The 18,127-nt window shown below is 42.2% G+C and overlaps 1 protein-coding gene across 3 annotated transcripts in view; it reads right to left on the bottom strand.

The window, feature by feature from the left end:
• MVB12B (multivesicular body subunit 12B) overlaps positions 1 to 18,127 on the bottom strand; it is a 69,412-nt gene that overhangs the window by 4,287 nt on the left and 46,998 nt on the right. For 2 of the 3 annotated variants that reach the window (XM_069986668.1, XM_069986666.1), the window contains exons 8-9: positions 6,352 to 6,407; positions 4,943 to 5,023 (exon numbers count right to left, since the gene is read on the bottom strand). In XM_069986668.1, coding sequence (XP_069842769.1) covers positions 4,943 to 5,023; positions 6,352 to 6,407 — 137 coding nt within the window. The remainder of the gene's footprint in view (positions 1 to 4,942; positions 5,024 to 6,351; positions 6,408 to 18,127) is intronic. The other variant, XM_069986667.1, reaches the window with a different exon arrangement.

The raw sequence follows: 18,127 nt of genomic DNA, 5'->3' as shown, positions 1-18,127 counted from the left end.
CGTGGCTCTGTACCATCTCAGTCAGTGTTTGGCTAAGTGGGCTGTCACTGCCAAGACTGTTTATCTGGGGACCCGAACATGGTGTAGGAAGACACCGGTGGAGCACAGAGAGGTAAGCTTAGCATGTTTGTTATGTTCTCCGTCAGGGCAGCAACATATTGAAAGAGTAAAATTGAGTGGAATACCCCTTTAAATTTTGTGACCTATATATATATATATATATATATATATATATATATATATATATATATATATATATATATAGAGAGAGAGAGAGAGAGAGAGAGAGAGAGAGAGAGAGAGAGAGAGAGAGAGAGAGAGAGAGAAAACAACATGTGGCAGGAGTTCCCCCAGGTGACAATGGCTAATAAGCTGCTGTGTTTCCCAGAAAATAAGACAGTGCCTTATATTATTTTTTGCTCCCAAAGAGGCACTGTGTCTTATTTTTGGGGGATGTCTTATTTCTCTTCGCCCTGACTTTTCCTCCTGGTACTCAGCCCCCGGCTCTCCCACCAATGTGTAGGAAAGGACCAGGAGCGTGTGGCTGGAAAGACGTATGGGAGCAAGCAGCTGGCGGGGAGTTCAGCAGATGATGTGCATCAGGACAGTGCTGGCTGTGAGGGTCCACTTGTGGATTAGGTGAGTAGCTGGTAAGTCGCAGCCTTACTTTCTGGGGGGGGGGGGGATGTCTTACTTTAAGCTAGTGGAACTCGAAAACAAACTAATATTTATGGAGTAAGCAGCCTTAAATGGGTTATACATGACTAGAAGCTCCATTCACTTCAATGGAACTAAGCTGCAAAACCACGCCCAAACAGCGGACATGAGAGGTGCTGTTTCTGGAAGGAAGCGGCCATGTTTTTCGTAGCCTGGACAAACCCTTTAACCCTTGCATTTGTTGAGTTGGAAGATGTTAGCCTCCTTGTTTTCCTAGGAAACAAGCCACTCAGCCAGGGGCTTATTACTAGATTGGGGATTTCATTGTTATGAGAAGGTCCACCTTTTTGTATTGTGATACTCTGCAATTGCTCCGAATCCTTAATCCCATACAAAACCTGTAGACAGGTGAGGCAGTGTTACGGGAAGAGATCAAAGGTTTTATATGTTCTCTAATGACAAGGAAACAACAAAGTCCAACTAGTAATAATACTGAAGTAAAACCTCCAGATGTTCTCAGGATATATTCACACAATGGATTTTTCACTGGAAAAATCCATTAGGGAGTCGGCATCAGAAATCTGAGACATCACCCTCAGATTTTTTTTATGCAAATTTTTATTTTTAGTCCGGTGGATTTGGTTGTGGCTTTTAATATTGTAGCCGGATTTATTTGGCCTTATCTGCATTCAGGCTACTACATGAATTCTGCATAACAAAAGTGGCAAACAATGGGAAACTAATTTCATACAGTCTGTACATGGTTTCCAATACAGAATAAGCCTGAAAAAGGTGATGTGTATATATACCTTCACTGGCCCACTCTGAGGCAAGTCCTTATTCACACGCCCCGTAATCTACGGATCCGTATTTTCGTATTCAAGTTAGTGCACATTGATGTCTATTGGGCTAATCATCAGTAGATTACAAGGATGCAAACCAATGTTTAAAAAAAAAAAAGGACATGTCCTAGTGCGGACCTAGATTTTTTTATGGATCCACTCACAGAAATCAATGAGATCCCCTATTTTTTTTTACGGATTGTAACCTGTTTGGCATCCGTATTTCCATAAAAAAAATACAGATGAGTTATAATTGACATGTTGAAAAAAAAATTGATTTACAGAAATACGGATGCACTACATATGCCCAATCCGTAATTTTTAGCGGATTGTACGGGTGGATAAAAAAATACTGAACGTGTGCATAAGGCCTTAGGGTATGATATAAAGAAATGGGCCTTTTTACATGGCAAAAGATAGCCGAAGGTCAAAGAATGCTGCTCTATCATATAACATACAAAAGGTTGCAAGAAGAGGAATCACATGACAAACTGCTAACACTATAATCTTGCAATGGCCTGGGGTGTAAAACCCTTAGGGCCCTATTCCACCGGACGATTATCGTTCAGATTATCGTTAAATTGTTCGAATCTAAACGATAATTGTTCGTTTGAATAGCAGTTAACGACCAACGACTGAACAAGAAATCGTTGATCGTTTAATAAGACCTGGACCTATTTTATTGTTGCTCGTTTGCAAATCGTTCGTATTGAATAAGAAGTTGTTCGGTCGTTCGCAGTAGTGACGAACGCAATAGCGACGACAAGACGACCACAAGAACTATCATAAGTAACGATTATCTTTCCATTTAAATGGGCGAACGATTTCAGGTCTTTCGTAATAATGGTCGTTTGGATCGTTTATCGTTAACGATTATGCGAACGATAATCGTCCGGGGGAATAGGGCCCTTAAAGGGGTACTCCAGCGGGGCGGGGGGGGGGGGCATTTTTTCCTGGGACCGATCCAGCAGAGGGTCCCGCATCGCTCCGGTCCCTGGCCGCTTCCTGGTGTCGTGACGTGACGTCTCAGGTCCGCTTAGCCAGTCAGTGACGGAGGTGGGATCCGTTTCAAGTCGGCTCAGATCCCGTATTGTCTCGGCTGGAACCGGCGAGGTGAGTAGACGTTGTTTCCCTCAGCCACCTCCTCCCCGGTCCCAGCAAAAAAATGCCCCCCCGCTGGAGTAGCCCTTTAATCATAAATAGCATTTAGGTCATCATTTTACCTTTATATACCTTCCTACTGTCTAATAAACCAGAATATCTGGGTCCCATTGATACATCATTAAAAGAACTTCCCTCTGACTGGCTCGGTCTGCATATCTTATTAATGCCACAGAAAAAGTTACTTCCCATGTGGCAATGCACATTATAACTGTGGGCCGACTACACCCCTAAAAGAGAATCTAAGTCATCCTGGGAACAGAAGGGGTTACTGCAGTCAAGTAGGAGACTGTTTGTCAAGTACAAACCTCCTGGAGCTGAATAGCAAGGAGGCGACTGGATCAGAGCACAAGACATAAAGATGTCGAGGACTCGCTAATTAGCTCTTAAGAAGACACAAATTAGATATGCGTGGCTAACAGCAATTATAATCAAGACGAATCTCCAGCCATAGGGGAACACGAGAGAGAAACAAAAAGGGGTAAGAAAAAGGAAGGATGGCAGGAGAGAAAGACATGGAAGTACTGGGATAGGCAAGTACGGGTATATTCCGTCTATCGAATAAGCTGGGTTTCTTATTTTACTCCATGAGCCATGAAAAATAGTATGAAATTGCATCCATAGTACATCCGCAAAAACATTAAACTACTTAAAAAAAATAATAATAATAATAATTAACTGGTTTGCTTAAAGGGAACCAATCAGCTCGTTTGGGCTGATATGGTTCCCTTGAGCATTGTATAAAGCACCTGGAGCGGCCCCGACACGTACCGTCTGCAGCCGGTGCTTTATAACGGAGGAAATTACTTTTATTCCCCGGCTCGTGACTAGAAACGAGCGGGGAAGTAGTCATGGTGGGCGGCTCCCCGCTCGTATCTAGTCACTGTGCTCTGCCTGTCAGCGCGCTCGGCGGGATGATTGACAGGCAGAGAGGCCAGTAACGGACCTCTCTGCCTGTCAATCATCCCTTCTGAGTGCGCTGACAGGCAGAGCGCAGTGACTAGATACGAGCGGGGAGCCGCCCACCATGACTACTTCCCCGCTCGTATCAAGTCACGAGACGGGGAATAAAAGTAATTTTCTCCGTTATAAAGCACCTGCTGCGGCCGCGGCCGGTACGCTGCTCCAGGTGCTTTATACAATGCTCAAGGGAACCATATCAGGGCTGATTGGTTCCCTTTAAATTTCATCCGTGCTTTTCTTAGACGTCATGGATGTGACATCCGTAGACTTTTGTTAATCACAATCTGCTCTAGGTAGAGATGAGCAAACCTGGAGCATGCTCAAGTCGATCCGAACCCGAACGTTCGGTATTTGATTAGCGGTGGCTGCTGAAGTTGAATAAAGCCCTAAGGCTATGTGGAAATCATGGATATAGTCATTGGCTGTATCCATGTTTTCCAGACAACCTTAGAGCTTTATCCAAGTTCAGCAGCCCCCGCTAATCAAATACCGAACGATCGGGTTCGGATCGACTCGAACCCGGTTCGCTCATCTCTAGCTCTAGGACATGTCTTGTTTTTTCAAGGAACAGATTGCGGATCTGTGAAAACGCGCAATGTTTGAAGAGCACAATAGAAATCAATGGGCACTAAGTTGATCCATTACTGCGAATTAGCAATCACGGACAATTTTGCGGAAGTTATGGAGGCCAGTGTAAAATTCTACATCTGCTCATCATTCTTGGAAAACAGTAAGGCCTCGTACACGCATTATGGCCTCACACACGGATGTATGGATCACCAGTTTTTTTTTTTTTTTATTCTGACGTGCCAGAAAGTGACTTGATGTCTTTTACCTCTTTAAGTGGTTCAAGTGAATGGACCAATTACCTAAAGCTGCACGCAGACGTCCTGCAGGCGTAAGCCCCTCGTGCCTGATGGGTGAACAGGGGACATGGCAGAGTGAGGAGGTGGCATGACCTCCACCAAGGTTTACAAGAGTAAATCACAGCAGAAATTTAAAGCATCTGTAGACTTGGAGCTCGCTGAGCGGCAGGCGCAGGTCCCACCAGATTTACTAAGGTGTGTGCCTCTTGGTAAATCTGGCAGGGTAAATGGGGCCGAGGCTTTATGTAAGACTGGCATACGAGTACTCCAGTCTTGATAAATCTCCCCCAGTGAGTACAGAAACTGAGAATGTCAGCAGTAAGGAAAGAGGAAGACCATCAGGGAATTGACTCTCATATGGAGTAATGGAGGGGAAGCCACATATAAGAGATACATATGTAAAACTTTAAGGACTATGCCCTTTTCTTGAGATCAGTCCTGCTTTGCTCTTACCTCCTTCTCTATTTCTGCCAGAGACTTGATCGTAATCCCCAAAAGATCAACCTGCTGCATCTGAAACAAAGAAACCTCTTTCTGATTAACCAGAATTTAAGAGGTTCAATTAAAAGAAACAGGAATCTTTGTATTACAAAAAGTGAAGATTGCATCATTTTCTCAAGACAAGCAACGATCAATACAAGTCTCCGCAAATAACAATGTCTTGTAATTCCACTACTGACCACATGATGGCAGTAAAACCAAAGAAACTGAGGGCTTACACATACTCTAACTGTACAGGGTTTGTACACGAGATACAAACATATATAAAAAATGTAATATTCCTATATTTCACCCAAAAATATAATAAAACAATTTAAAAAAGTATGTAAACATAAAAAAGCTACTTAAATTTCCAGATTATTTTTATTAGTTAAAAAATAAAAATTTCAAAAACACCATGACTTACATGAACATTAACATGCAATACTCCAGCTAAAACAAAGTGGATACTAATACACAAAAGCAGCATACATATTGCCATTACATTGTGTTAGTGCAACAAGGCTAGTACAAATAGTAATGGAGCCCAGAAAGCAGACAATGTAAGGGTGGTCTGTACTGACAGCACTAGAGGAATACACTATATAGGGGATGGGGGTAGGTGTTATCACATAGGTCATTCTAACATTCTCATTAAATAATTCTACATGAAATATCTCTGGATGGTTGATCAGCTTTTCCTATATGTGATTGCCTATGGATGCAGATTATTGATTTGAACAATGGAACTTTATGGATAATAAAATGATAAATTATTAAAGGGAACCAGTCATGTTAATAATACAGTCCAGTCTGCAGGTTATAGAGGAGGAGGAGCAGGGCAGACTGATGTAATAGAATTTTTCCCACAAAAGTATATCACGTATATAAAATATTCATGTTAATCTCTGCTATTTGTGGCTAAGTAGTCAAGTGGGCGGCCTTACTCCATGACTGACAGCACTCTCTATTTACATATATACAGAGATAGTTGTCAATCACCAAAAACACCTTATATTTGACAACCAAGCCCAAAATAACAGATTTGAGTAAATAAATGACAACTTTTCCCACAAAGCTATATATCAGTCTGCTCAGCTGCTCTAAGCTTAGTAAAAATGGGACTATCCTCTTTCCATAAACACTGCCACTCTCGCCCAAGGGCTGTATCTGGTATTGCAGCCTTGTTATAGTAAATGCGGCTAGGCCGAAATACCAGGAACATCCCATGAACTAGAACGGTGCTGTTTCCGAAATGCAGACTTTTCTTTAGTAGTTTTAGAAGGCCGAGGGGAATATGGAGAATCTAGGTAAAGTGATAAGTAGTAGTCTACCTAGGAGAGATCGCTATGTACGGGCTTTAGTGCGGACTGTACACTCACCGCCTCCGATGCACATGCAAACTTCTCTGAAATCATAAAAGGAACGCCGTCCATTGCTGAAAGAGAAATAAAATGAAAAATAATTTAAAAAAAGACACTTTCTAAAACATATCAGGTCAGCATTTTTTTTTTTTACATTTGTTCGCCTTCAATACATTTTGCAAAATCCTATAAACCCTACCGCCTGTTACGTGACAGAGCGGATACGGTTCTGACGGTTATTCATAGAAATGTCTCCTTTTCTCCGGGTCTGCACAGAGCGGCTCTCATCTGGGCGTCTGTCACATATGAGTTAGGGCACCGGCGCTCCGGCATAACAAGCTCTCTCCGTGTCACCTGCAGTCATTAAAGCTGAAGCCACTTCATCTGGGCGTTCTGCCACTGTACGGAATACAGAACGCCAGCCCATGCCAAGGGCTCAGCAGTGTAATTAGCATCCTCCTAAACAAACGAGTTTCCACACAGCTGTAATTAAGCAAGCTTGTAATTAAGTAGATGCCCTTTATCATACAGATCATGCTTAAAAACGCTTTGAAGAATGGATGTGTTATTAATGTGATAATGTCAAATCACAGACATTCACCGAGGCTGTCAGCGCGTTCGCTCCCTCCGCAGATTAGAAAACACATTCCGGGTGCGTGTGTTGTGCATAAATATGGAAACTACATCAATGTTAAATTTAATTACTTTATGGTAGGATTGGCAAACACTAAAGTTGCGCGTTTCCAAAGCGAGTTATTAATATGGACTGAGCGTGCAGGTTTTTTTGGCCTGTCTATCAGGAACGTGGGGGAGAAGGTACAGATGGGGTATGCCAGCCATGAATATCACACAGTAGAACACACACTAGGGGAGGATTTCTACCATGAAATCAAGAAGTGCACCATGACAACACTTCTGGTCTCATCTAGAAAAGCATCAATGTAGTTTGACCATAGGAGATCCAAGGTGTAGAGTAAAGTAGGAGGAAAATATTTAGCATCCATCAAAGTCACAGCTTTATTCACGTTTCCAAGAAAACCAACTTCACAAGATAAATCACTTCTGGTCTAAACACCTGCCAAGAAGGGTTGACAGAAACCAAAACGCCAAACTCTGATGTATACGATCAACTCCGTTTCAGAATACTGGTTTGATCCAAATCACTTTCCCACAGCTAAGACCAGGAGAGTTGCCATAAGAACATGTACGTCCAAGGCCTTTCTTCTTAGGATACCCAATTACAGAGAAACTTACAGAATGTGTGAATGTAGCCTTATGGGGGCAGCCATCTTGCCCATGCTGTTTAGTGATCTGCTTTACTGCAAACCTCATGGTCAATAGATCACTTCTGACATTCCCTTTAAGGGCCCTATTACACGGGACGATTATCTTGCGAAAAATCGTTATGTTGTTCGAATATAAACTATAATCGTTCTGTGTAACTGCAGGAAACGATCGAAAAATTGTTCGTATGTCGTTGATCATTGATCTGAACCTAAAATTATTGTTAATCGTTCGCTGTAATTCCACATTCGTTTGCTCAAGTTCCGCATTTTTTCACTAATCGTTCAGTGTAATTGCACATTGCCCATTGTTTTGCTGGGATCAGAAGGAATAAACGATCATAGTACCGATCACAATAACGATAACGTAACTAACGATAATCGTTCTGTGTAATATGGTGAACGATTTCAGGTTAACGATAAGCAGTCTCGTTTGCGATCGTTTGTCGTTAATCGTTAAAAATCACTCCGTGTAATAGGACCCTAAGACTGGGTTTACACCACTGTTATACATCCCTGTTCTGCTTTATCATAGTTGCAGAACACTTTAAGTCATAGTTGTGCCGGCTATGCTGACCCCCACCACCACCACCTGGTGTCCTGGAGACCAAGATCTGTGATACGATTGTTACGTCCCTCCTTATAAGTGACAAAGTCATCATATCATGACTGTATTAAATGTCCCACTTTTCACAATGTCATATGCATCCACCTTATCATTGTTAGGTCCACCACTCTATGCTAATCTCGCTCTACAGTGGTAGACGCTATACAAAGCTCCTGTACCCCTGCATAGCCATAGAGTGACCAGATAGCACGTTGTTTGCAAAATTAAGACTTCTAAGGTTCCTATCATGGAGTCACCATACACTTTTTGGCCACCTATTCTCATCTGCAATATATATATAAAATATTATATATATATATATATATATATATATATATATATATATATATATGTGTGTAATAGAGAGGGCACCCAAATAGAAGCAAGCACCCTCTGCTTTTGTGCAGACAAAGCAACACTGTGCATTGTTTTGTCTGGTAATTGGAGGGCGCACACTAAAGAGCGCTCACCCAGCCGATCGCTCAGCCGGCACATAAATTGAACTGCCTACATGGATGGCTAAATTCTGCCCGAAATGATAATAAAATATTATATTAATATGGAAATCATCCTGCTGTTACCGTACACTGATTAGTATATAAATTACACCTCATTACATATTACAACCAAATAAACACAAACTGTGTGTACAATGAATTATGGGCGCCACTGCCAGCATTCTACCCCTGGAAACCCCTGCTCCTAACAGACCACTGTAGGTATATTCAATTTATAGAAGGCATTATGTGACAATATAAGTGATAGAATCTTCTCTCTTTCTGAAGTTAAAAAAAAAAAAATTCTTTTTTTTCTTTTCTCAAACAGCGCCACTCCTGTCCACAGGCTTCATGTGGTACTGCAGCTCAGCCACGTTCACTAGAAAAAGATGAAGCAGCAATACCAGATAGTTTACAACTGCACAAGTTTTAAATAAATGTCTTGCCAAGGCACCGTTGGGAAGGAAAGGACTTTCAGGGAGTCAAAGGTAACAGTAGCATTTTCTACATAACATACCCAATCTGTCCAATTTGTTTCCTTAAAGGGATATTACGTGATTAACAAATAAATCTTATTTTATTTTTTCAATAAAGTTTCAGTATCAGTTCATCCCAGTTTGGAAGTTTCAATGGGAGAATACATCTGCTCATATGGAAACCAATTGTCCCAGAAAAAAAAAATCAAAACAAGACTACATATGAAATCAAAGGTGGTTTAATTTATCCAGAGCAGTTTAAAAAATTTAAAGAATTCTGATTGGCTGGTTGCTATTAGTAACAAGGCCAGGTGTTCTTTTAGGCTAGATCCACACTATGTAAAAACAACGGCTGCTGTGCAAACAACGGCTGTTATTTCAAAAATAATGGCGGCTGTTTGCACAACAACGGCCGTTGTTTTCACATAGTGTGAACCTAGCCTTAAACAGTATATGAGGCCCACTCTAGTGACTGGGGGCGGGATTTTTTTTAAAAAAAATTGTATAAATTATTTATAAGTAAGGTTGGTTGGGGCAGTATGGCTTGATCAATTCATACACAAAATTCTGATGTGTTTTATATTTAGCCCAGCGGCACTAGTATCAGCCATAGGTGTGAGGTGCAGCACTCTGTTTCTTCCCTGAACCGCATTTTGTTTCTCTCTTTTCTCCGTGTATTGCACTCCTCCTGGTGAGACCCACATGACCGCAATTAGCAGGAGACACCTGAGTGCACATGGTTTTAATCCCTCCTGTTTTTTCCCATTCTGTTTGCTGCACCTATGGTGAGCGCAATACCTTATCCAGACTTGTGCTGCTTGGGGGCGACCTTCTCCGCCGGCGGTGCTGGCCGGGTTCTGGTGTGGTGTTTTTGGGTCTGGTCCTGTGGCATGGGGGTCGCAGGGCCGTCCCATGGCCCCCGTTCCCTGGCTGTGCACGCCTGCGGGGTTGGTGGCCACTGACTGGCACGGTGTGGACTTAGTGTAGGGACCCATGTGTATCAGATACCGGCACGAGGTACATGGGGCAGTATGGCTTGATCAATTCATACACAAAATTCTGATGTGTTTTATATTTAGCCCAGCGGCACTAGTATCAGCCATAGGTGTGAGGTGCAGCACTCTGTTTCTTCCCTGAACCGCATTTTGTTTCTCTCTTTTCTCCGTGTATTGCACTCCTCCTGGTGAGACCCACATGACCGCAATTAGCAGGAGACACCTGAGTGCACATGGTTTTAATCCCTCCTGTTTTTTCCCATTCTGTTTGCTGCACCTATGGTGAGCGCAATACCTTATCCAGACTTGTGCTGCTTGGGGGCGACCTTCTCCGCCGGCGGTGCTGGCCGGGTTCTGGTGTGGTGTTTTTGGGTCTGGTCCTGTGGCATGGGGGTCGCAGGGCCGTCCCATGGCCCCCGTTCCCTGGCTGTGCACGCCTGCGGGGTTGGTGGCCACTGACTGGCACGGTGTGGACTTAGTGTAGGGACCCATGTGTATCAGATACCGGCACGAGGTACATGGGGCAGTATGGCTTGATCAATTCATACACAAAATTCTGATGTGTTTTATATTTAGCCCAGCGGCACTAGTATCAGCCATAGGTGTGAGGTGCAGCACTCTGTTTCTTCCCTGAACCCCATTATTTATAAGTAAATTGAGCATCATAATTGTCTGGATCTGAATGGTGAGATTTAATAAGTCATCAGAAATGCTCATAATTTTCCCTGCTAATTAATGAATTCTGCGAGCACTGGCCCCAATAAAAATAACAGCTCTACATGCGCAAATGTTCAATTGTCTGGCATTGGAGCTATTAGGATAATTGAGCCTTGTAATTAAGATAATACTCAGTCCCTGAAGCCAATTAACAAGACAACAATTAGTCCCGTTCGTTAATGCAAATCAAAGATTTTTCTCTTTATTAGCGGAGCAGTTGCAGAGCCCTGGAGAAAAGGCCAAAGTGTTTGCACCAATCTCCAGAAAGGTTACACTATTCCGCTATTAATGCAGACCTTGTCAGGGCGTAATTAGTTATGATTAATCAATAGCAGGGTGAATTCATCCGTCTTATTCTACAGGACCTGACCCCTCAAATTCATTGCCTGTAACACATCAAGTATACAGACAGAATCTGATCCTTGTACCATAAATAATGTACCATAAATAGGAGAAGCATGCAACTTAAACAGAACTCTCCCAGGTCCTAGATGTTGCTATAACAAAACGTCAGTGGAGCGTCTCCATGTATTCTACCGTTATGGGGGACACGGGGCATAACAATGGTGATGGGAGACATTGGGGGCAGCACTGTTAAAGGGGTTTTCTAGGCATTTTTTTTTAATAAAAAGTATAATTTACTGGGGGATATAAAATTCAAAAAAAATCAAAAAATCAAAAAGGTGCACAGGAGAAGTTGTCCTCAAAGCACAATGTCTATTAAATACAAGTGTATCTGTGGTACTACACCTCCTATCCGTGACGCCATACACTTTTATCTCTGCTATCAAGCACCTGGGTTTCTCTACTTTTTGTTTGCTTGTGGATCCTCCCCAGCACCTTGGAATTCGTTTGGATACTGGCCAGCCGGGACCGAGGAACTAGCAGCAGGCGCACATTCAGCTAACTTATAGCACAGGCGGTACCATGCTCTAGGCACGACTGCCGAGCCACAGTAAGTGGTGCTCTAATAGTGCATTTATTCACTTACTATTCCCTGCAGAATCATGCTATGTATGGCCCCCCACTGCTCTTTTCTTTCTTTTTTTTTTTTTTTTTTTAAAGAATCTTAAAAAAAAAAAAAAAAAAAAAAAAAAAAGGTCACCTAAAATTCTCACCAACCTCCCCCTCCCTACAGCTCCAGGCGTGACATAATCTGGTCCCTACTCATTACCACCTTTTCTACTTCTGGGACAGACTTATCTCTGCAGGAAATGCCCGCTTAGCCAATCATTCACCATAGTGGTGTCCTGCCTCAGTCAGTGATTGGCCGAGCATGCTTCTTTCAAGTAGGAAAAACAGGGATCAGTGGGGACCAAAAGATGTAACATCTAGAGCAGTGCTTCTCAAACTGTGAGGCGGGCCTCACCAGTGAGACACCCCCTAGTTGTTGGTGAGGCCCAGCTGAGGAGCCAGTTTTCACAAATGTGACTATGATCTGCACAGACATTTTGCTGTTTGCAAAAATATTAATTTTAGCAACAATATTAACTTTTTCTTACTTGCTTTATTAGTATATAGAGCTTGGGAGACGGGTGAAAGGTAGCCCTAGCATTATTTTCAGCTTTTAAATGGATTTTCGCACAGATGGTGAGGCCCAGGCACCCTCTTGGTCAGTCTGGTGAGGCCCAGGCATTGCCTTGGTCTGTTGGGTGAGGCTCCAGTAGAAAAAGTTTGAGAAGCACTGATCTAGAGATAAGGAGAACTGAGGAAGGAGAGTCCACTGTTTTCTCTCTTTTCTTTTCTCTTTTTTTTTTTTTAAATACTATCCCCAATTAAATATAAAGATCTATAAAACCTTAACCACTTGTACCATCAGATAGCTGCTTTTAATCCAAGATCTGTCCTGGGGTCTGTTCGGCAGGTGATGCAGTTATTGTCCTAAAAACAACTTTTAAACTTGCAGCCCTGAGTCAAACTGATGTGGCCTAAAGTACACATGCCTTTGCATTGCGACACCCATCTGTCCCTCCTCCCAACCCTCTTCATCATTAGGAACGCCCCTAGAACATTTTCTCCTTTCTGAACATTGCACAGGTGCCCTAACGATCCAGCCCATGTGCCATGCTGACACAGGTGAGGAATAATAGAAAATCTGCCTGGAGCATTCCTACTGATGATGAGGGTGGGGAGGAGGGACAGAGAGGTTGTGCCTGCCTAATGCACATACAATCTAGGCCACGGCCGTTTGGCACGGGGCTGCCAGTTATGACAATAACTGCATCACCTGCCGAACGGACCCCAGGACAGATCTTGGATTAAAAGCAGCTATCTGAAGGTAAAAGCGGTTTGGGGGGGGGGGGGGGTGAGAATGTGGGTACAGAGTCGCATGAGAGACACAGTGGTTAAAATCATGGGGGCACACTGATTGCTAATTTTAGGGGAGGCAGTGGTTTACGAGTTTATGAGGCCAGAAGGATAACACTGTGGCTAGCACTTATATTGGGGACAAATTTTCATTACTCAGAAACAAAGTGTAGGGACATTGTATGTCACTGTTGTCCTGGTGAAGTTGCCTAGCTCTGTCAGCAGTCCTCCATTCAGTATTGATAAGAGTTTGGAAGGCTGCATGTGATAAACTTTAGAACAGAGTCACCAGGGTAATCCAGGATAGAAAATACAGTACAGAAACAGCGTCAGTCTTGCCTTTAGTTTGTAAGTGGTATTGCAGCTCAGTTCTATTGAAATGTTGTCAATAACACTTACAACCTGAGAATAAGTGTGGTGCCGTTGTTTGAAAGAAGGCAGCTATATTTTATCTTTCACCCTGGAAAACCCTATTTAAGACATGCCATTAACCCCAACAACTCCCGTCTTCCACCAACTGGGAAAACCGCCCAGTACTTTGATAGCATGGTACTTTGATAGCATGGTACTGTAATCTGTTAGTACACCGAAGTCCTAGACATTGCTTACGAGGAACCACTTAAAATGTGTATAGGAAATCATTTAGTATACCCAGTCAGGTCAGGACTACTGAGGTCAGAGACCTAGTTCGAGGTTGGCTGTAGAAAAATTGGCCTGTGGAAGGCTACCGTGAATATCGCTTGATTGGGGCTGGAGTAGACCTCTACTCCAGGGGGACATTTATTACTTTTGCACCCCTGGCGTACACCATGGAGAAGGCCCTGATTCTTACCTTGTATGTAGCGCACACCAGAAGTAACCCCCACTCATCTGATGGGCAGACAGGCGCACAGCAGGGCAAGGAAGAGGACTGGCCTCCTCCTGCACCTGATTCACAATGATGTATGCCTGCTAGCAGGCGTGAATCGTGGCAGAAATCTACTCCTGCTCTGGAGGAGGTGTAGATTTCTGATCCCGCCATGCAGCAGGCGCAGGTAGTGCTAGATTTACCCAGGAGGCCTGGACTTCTTAGTAAATACGATGGGGGCAGATCTTGATAAATGTCCTCCATAATTTACAGGGTGGTGTGAGAGGGTTACTCTTCATATCCTTACTTCCTAGAATTCTTAGTAGACCTGAATGACCTGTAAAAGTCCACATTTCTTTATGACGCTCTCCTCAATGAGAATTATAATCCATTTGGTTCCATGACAATAGGTCTCTCTATAGCCAGCCAGCACCCTGCTCTGTACTTATGAAGAAACAGCTGTAGATAGGTATTCTTTCCTTTTGGAGAGATTTTTGGCTTGGCATATGTCAATGTTCTAAAACCCCTTGTTAAAGTGAAACACTGACATGATGGGAAAGTATTTTTTATGGGTTGATGCGAGAGCCCTACTATGCATTTCCTTTTTCCCAGGGGAGTATAAATGGCCTGTAAGTCTCTATACATCCCATGTAATCCGCATACAGGCCATCCTTAAGAAGGAAAGCCACTTTTTGCAATGTCTTGTCTCCATGTGACCTAAGATGGCATATAAGTCACTATCTTGATGGAACTATGGCTGGACTCTTTGCTGACTTGTTACTACCATAGCTCAATCTGGCCAAGTATGTAAACCGACAAGAGGCAATGAAATTTCCAGAAACGATCCGAGGGGTCCAGATCTTACTAAGTAAAATAAACCTGTTGATCACGAAAGTAACAGGGTAACACTAAAGGACCCATTTTGGGATACTTGTCACATGAGTGAGAATCGGATCATTCACACCATTAGGATTGTGTGGATATTTGCACATTATCAGAAGTTAGATTGTGCTAATTAAACTATAGGGGTTGCTATGTATTGTTACTCAACGTGCATATATACATATGAATTACTCAGTTTGTGTCTGACATAGTCCCAGAGCCTCGTGTACGTGCTAAACGTATAACACATTTCAGCGACGGCTAAGGAGCTATTTCTGGGGAACATTATAACCTGTTATAGTTTAGTGTGGACTGATTGATCCAAATTACAGCTCGTAACATTGTTCTCCTCAGCCTCTCCAGGGCCTCAAGTGATCCAATGATCTGATCGTTCACCAAACTACAAGTAGCTCTAATAACACCTTCTTTTACCATAGTACATAATTATACACTCGGCACTTGTGAAGACTCTTTACTTGGAAATGAGAAGATGATGACAGTTCCCTACAGAAAGTGCTGAATGTCAATGTATGCGAGTGTCATCCTGGAAGATGCATGAAGAATTCTTTAGTCTTTAGAGCAAGATGGAACACATTCATCGTCACCGCCAAAATAAGGAAATATATGGGGAATATACAGCAATATAAGGAGCATCTATAGGAGCAAGCCTTGTCAAGGTGCGGGACTTGGTGATAAGGGTTACCAGCAATAGGAAAACATGGCCACTTTCTTCTAGAGATGGCGCAACTCTTGTTTCCAGTTTGGCGGGGGAATGGAGCTTAATAGCAAACCAAACCTGAACTGGAGACAAAAGTTGTGTCTGGAAGAAAGAGGCCATGTTTTTTACCACCAGAGTAAGTGAAGCAATACACAGTTACTACTAGACTAAATGGTCTAACACACACATGCTGGGCCCTCCAGAATAAGAGACACTCCTGTGAAAGAGATGAACGTTCTGAATGTTTGGAAATGAGTTTTCTAACGCACAGTTTATCTGTCTATTTATCTAAGGATCCCGTAGTTATCTATGTATTAGTTAATGGGAAGTTAAATAAAGAGGACTCAGATTACATATCTGTGGTCAACCATGGGTGACATCAACCCAACAGCTCGCGCCATTGCGTTGCACAGAGAACATATCTGTGGTCTACAGATTTGTAATAAGTCAACCATGGGTGACACCACCCAAACTGCTCATACCATTGCGTTGCCAGTGGCTATACGTGTCTGGTCCTGGAGTCAGCTTCTTCTCATATTTGCATAAGAAAGATATTTAATTCTGGCGGTGCTGAGTCAAAGAGGCAGGGCCTAGAGGATACGTGCCCTAGGCCTGCAGCGCCTCTCTCCTCTTCTCCTCCCCTCTTTCATCTTCTTGGCCACACCTCTGGATGGATTACTTTGAACCTCTCAAGAAGAGAGCACAGATGCTCTAGGTCCCTGGGACCGGGCATTAATCAAAGCTGGCAACACAATGGTATCAGAGGTTAAGGGGATTGAGGGGCTTGTCATTGGTGCCTACAGATTTGCCTTAAACTGAATGAATCACCCTAATATTTTTTTACTGACTGCAGCTACATACTAAAGCAGGATTTTTCCTAACCCATTGCTACTTTCAAGTTTGTGAATTTTTTGAATTTCATTATTATGGTGCAGTCATCTTACTTGGGCTCTGTTTGACGCAATTCAGAGATTTACTTCACAGCAGCAACATGGACAGAGGCACAATAGACTGGAGGGGACCCTATTCACTTCTATAGGTGAGTTTTCTAGACATGCTTTATGACGGGAGGAGAAGAGGTAAAATGCTGAATGCCTGATCTGCTCTTATCTATCTCCTAGTGTCACCTTACACTGTAATCCTATCTGTGATAAGGTGACTGACAAAGTTCCTCTATAGAATCGGTTTTAATTATTAGGCTTAACGGCCAGACTAAAATTATAAATTATTCTATCATATGGATAATAAATGAAAAATATAAAAAACAATCCAACAGTTTACCATAAAAACTTGATTTATACAAGTCATAGTCACTTTAAAGAGGATTTTGAGTGGTAAATTTTATTGTAAAATGGAGAGGGCGGAATGTATGTAACTTTTTTTTTTTTTAATGTTTTCATCCAGACTGAGCACATTTTGACATAAGACTTACAATTTGGACTACCCCTTTAAGGAACTGGATATCCTTTCAAATGCATCATTTAGTTTAGTTTAGGAACATCCCCTTGTAATGCTGATGGGAGTATTTCTGCAGAGAGACCCCTCAAAAACGTCCAAAATATAGTCATTCACTAAATTTATCACTGAAGTGACCTCAATACCCAAAATTATTGCATTGTTTGCACTCTGAAAGTTACGGCTTACTTTGTGGCAGTCTAACTTGCACTATTAAATAACGGTACACACAATAATTTCAGATATGTTATGCTTTTTTCTTTAGCTCTCAGTTTGTTTCTACCCTGTACAGCATATAAAAATCTACAGAAAAGGTAAACCATAAGCAAACTGCTGTTGATGGATTTCATAACTGAAACAAAAAAAAAATAACGACAGTATGGCAGATCTAATGAATCATGGTAGTATTAGTTAATTATACATAGGGTGTATTCATCACATAGCAGGTCTCACATTACTTTTAGCACATACACTCCATACAACTGTAACGTCTGCTTTACTAGCTCTTCTTCTACGCTAGACTGAAGACATGGCCAACATCCCTCTCATTGCCGTTCTAAAGAATTGAGATTCGTTCTCGCCCCTGCTTTCCATTCTCTTTTGCAGTAAATTAAACAGAATTCGACTTTCATACAAAAAAATGAAGTGAACTCGCCGTACAGCGCGGCTCATTGTACTGAGTCACAAAAGGGGAAAAATGGGTTTAATCCTTCTTTGTCAGCAAGAGAAAATGGAACAAGGAAACACAGCCCAGACAAATGTTAGAACAGATTAAAGTCAACGTTGATACAGAGAGAGATAGAAAAAAAAAATTATATAAAAAAAAAATTAATTTGGTCCAAAATATCTCCAGAGGGGAAGAAAAAAAACATTATAATAATTTTGCATAATCAGCAAGTGCCATCTGGAACAATTAACAAGTCTTCTATAGAAATCTGAGAGCCGTTCACATTATATTATTAAGGATCTGGAATTATACAAGCAATAAATCCTAGCGAAACTAAAAAAAA

This window comes from Dendropsophus ebraccatus, chromosome 10, assembly GCF_027789765.1.
Source record: "Dendropsophus ebraccatus isolate aDenEbr1 chromosome 10, aDenEbr1.pat, whole genome shotgun sequence".
In the NCBI taxonomy this organism is placed as follows: Eukaryota; Metazoa; Chordata; class Amphibia; order Anura; family Hylidae; genus Dendropsophus; species Dendropsophus ebraccatus.
This window is presented reverse-complemented; position numbering and strand designations above follow the sequence as displayed.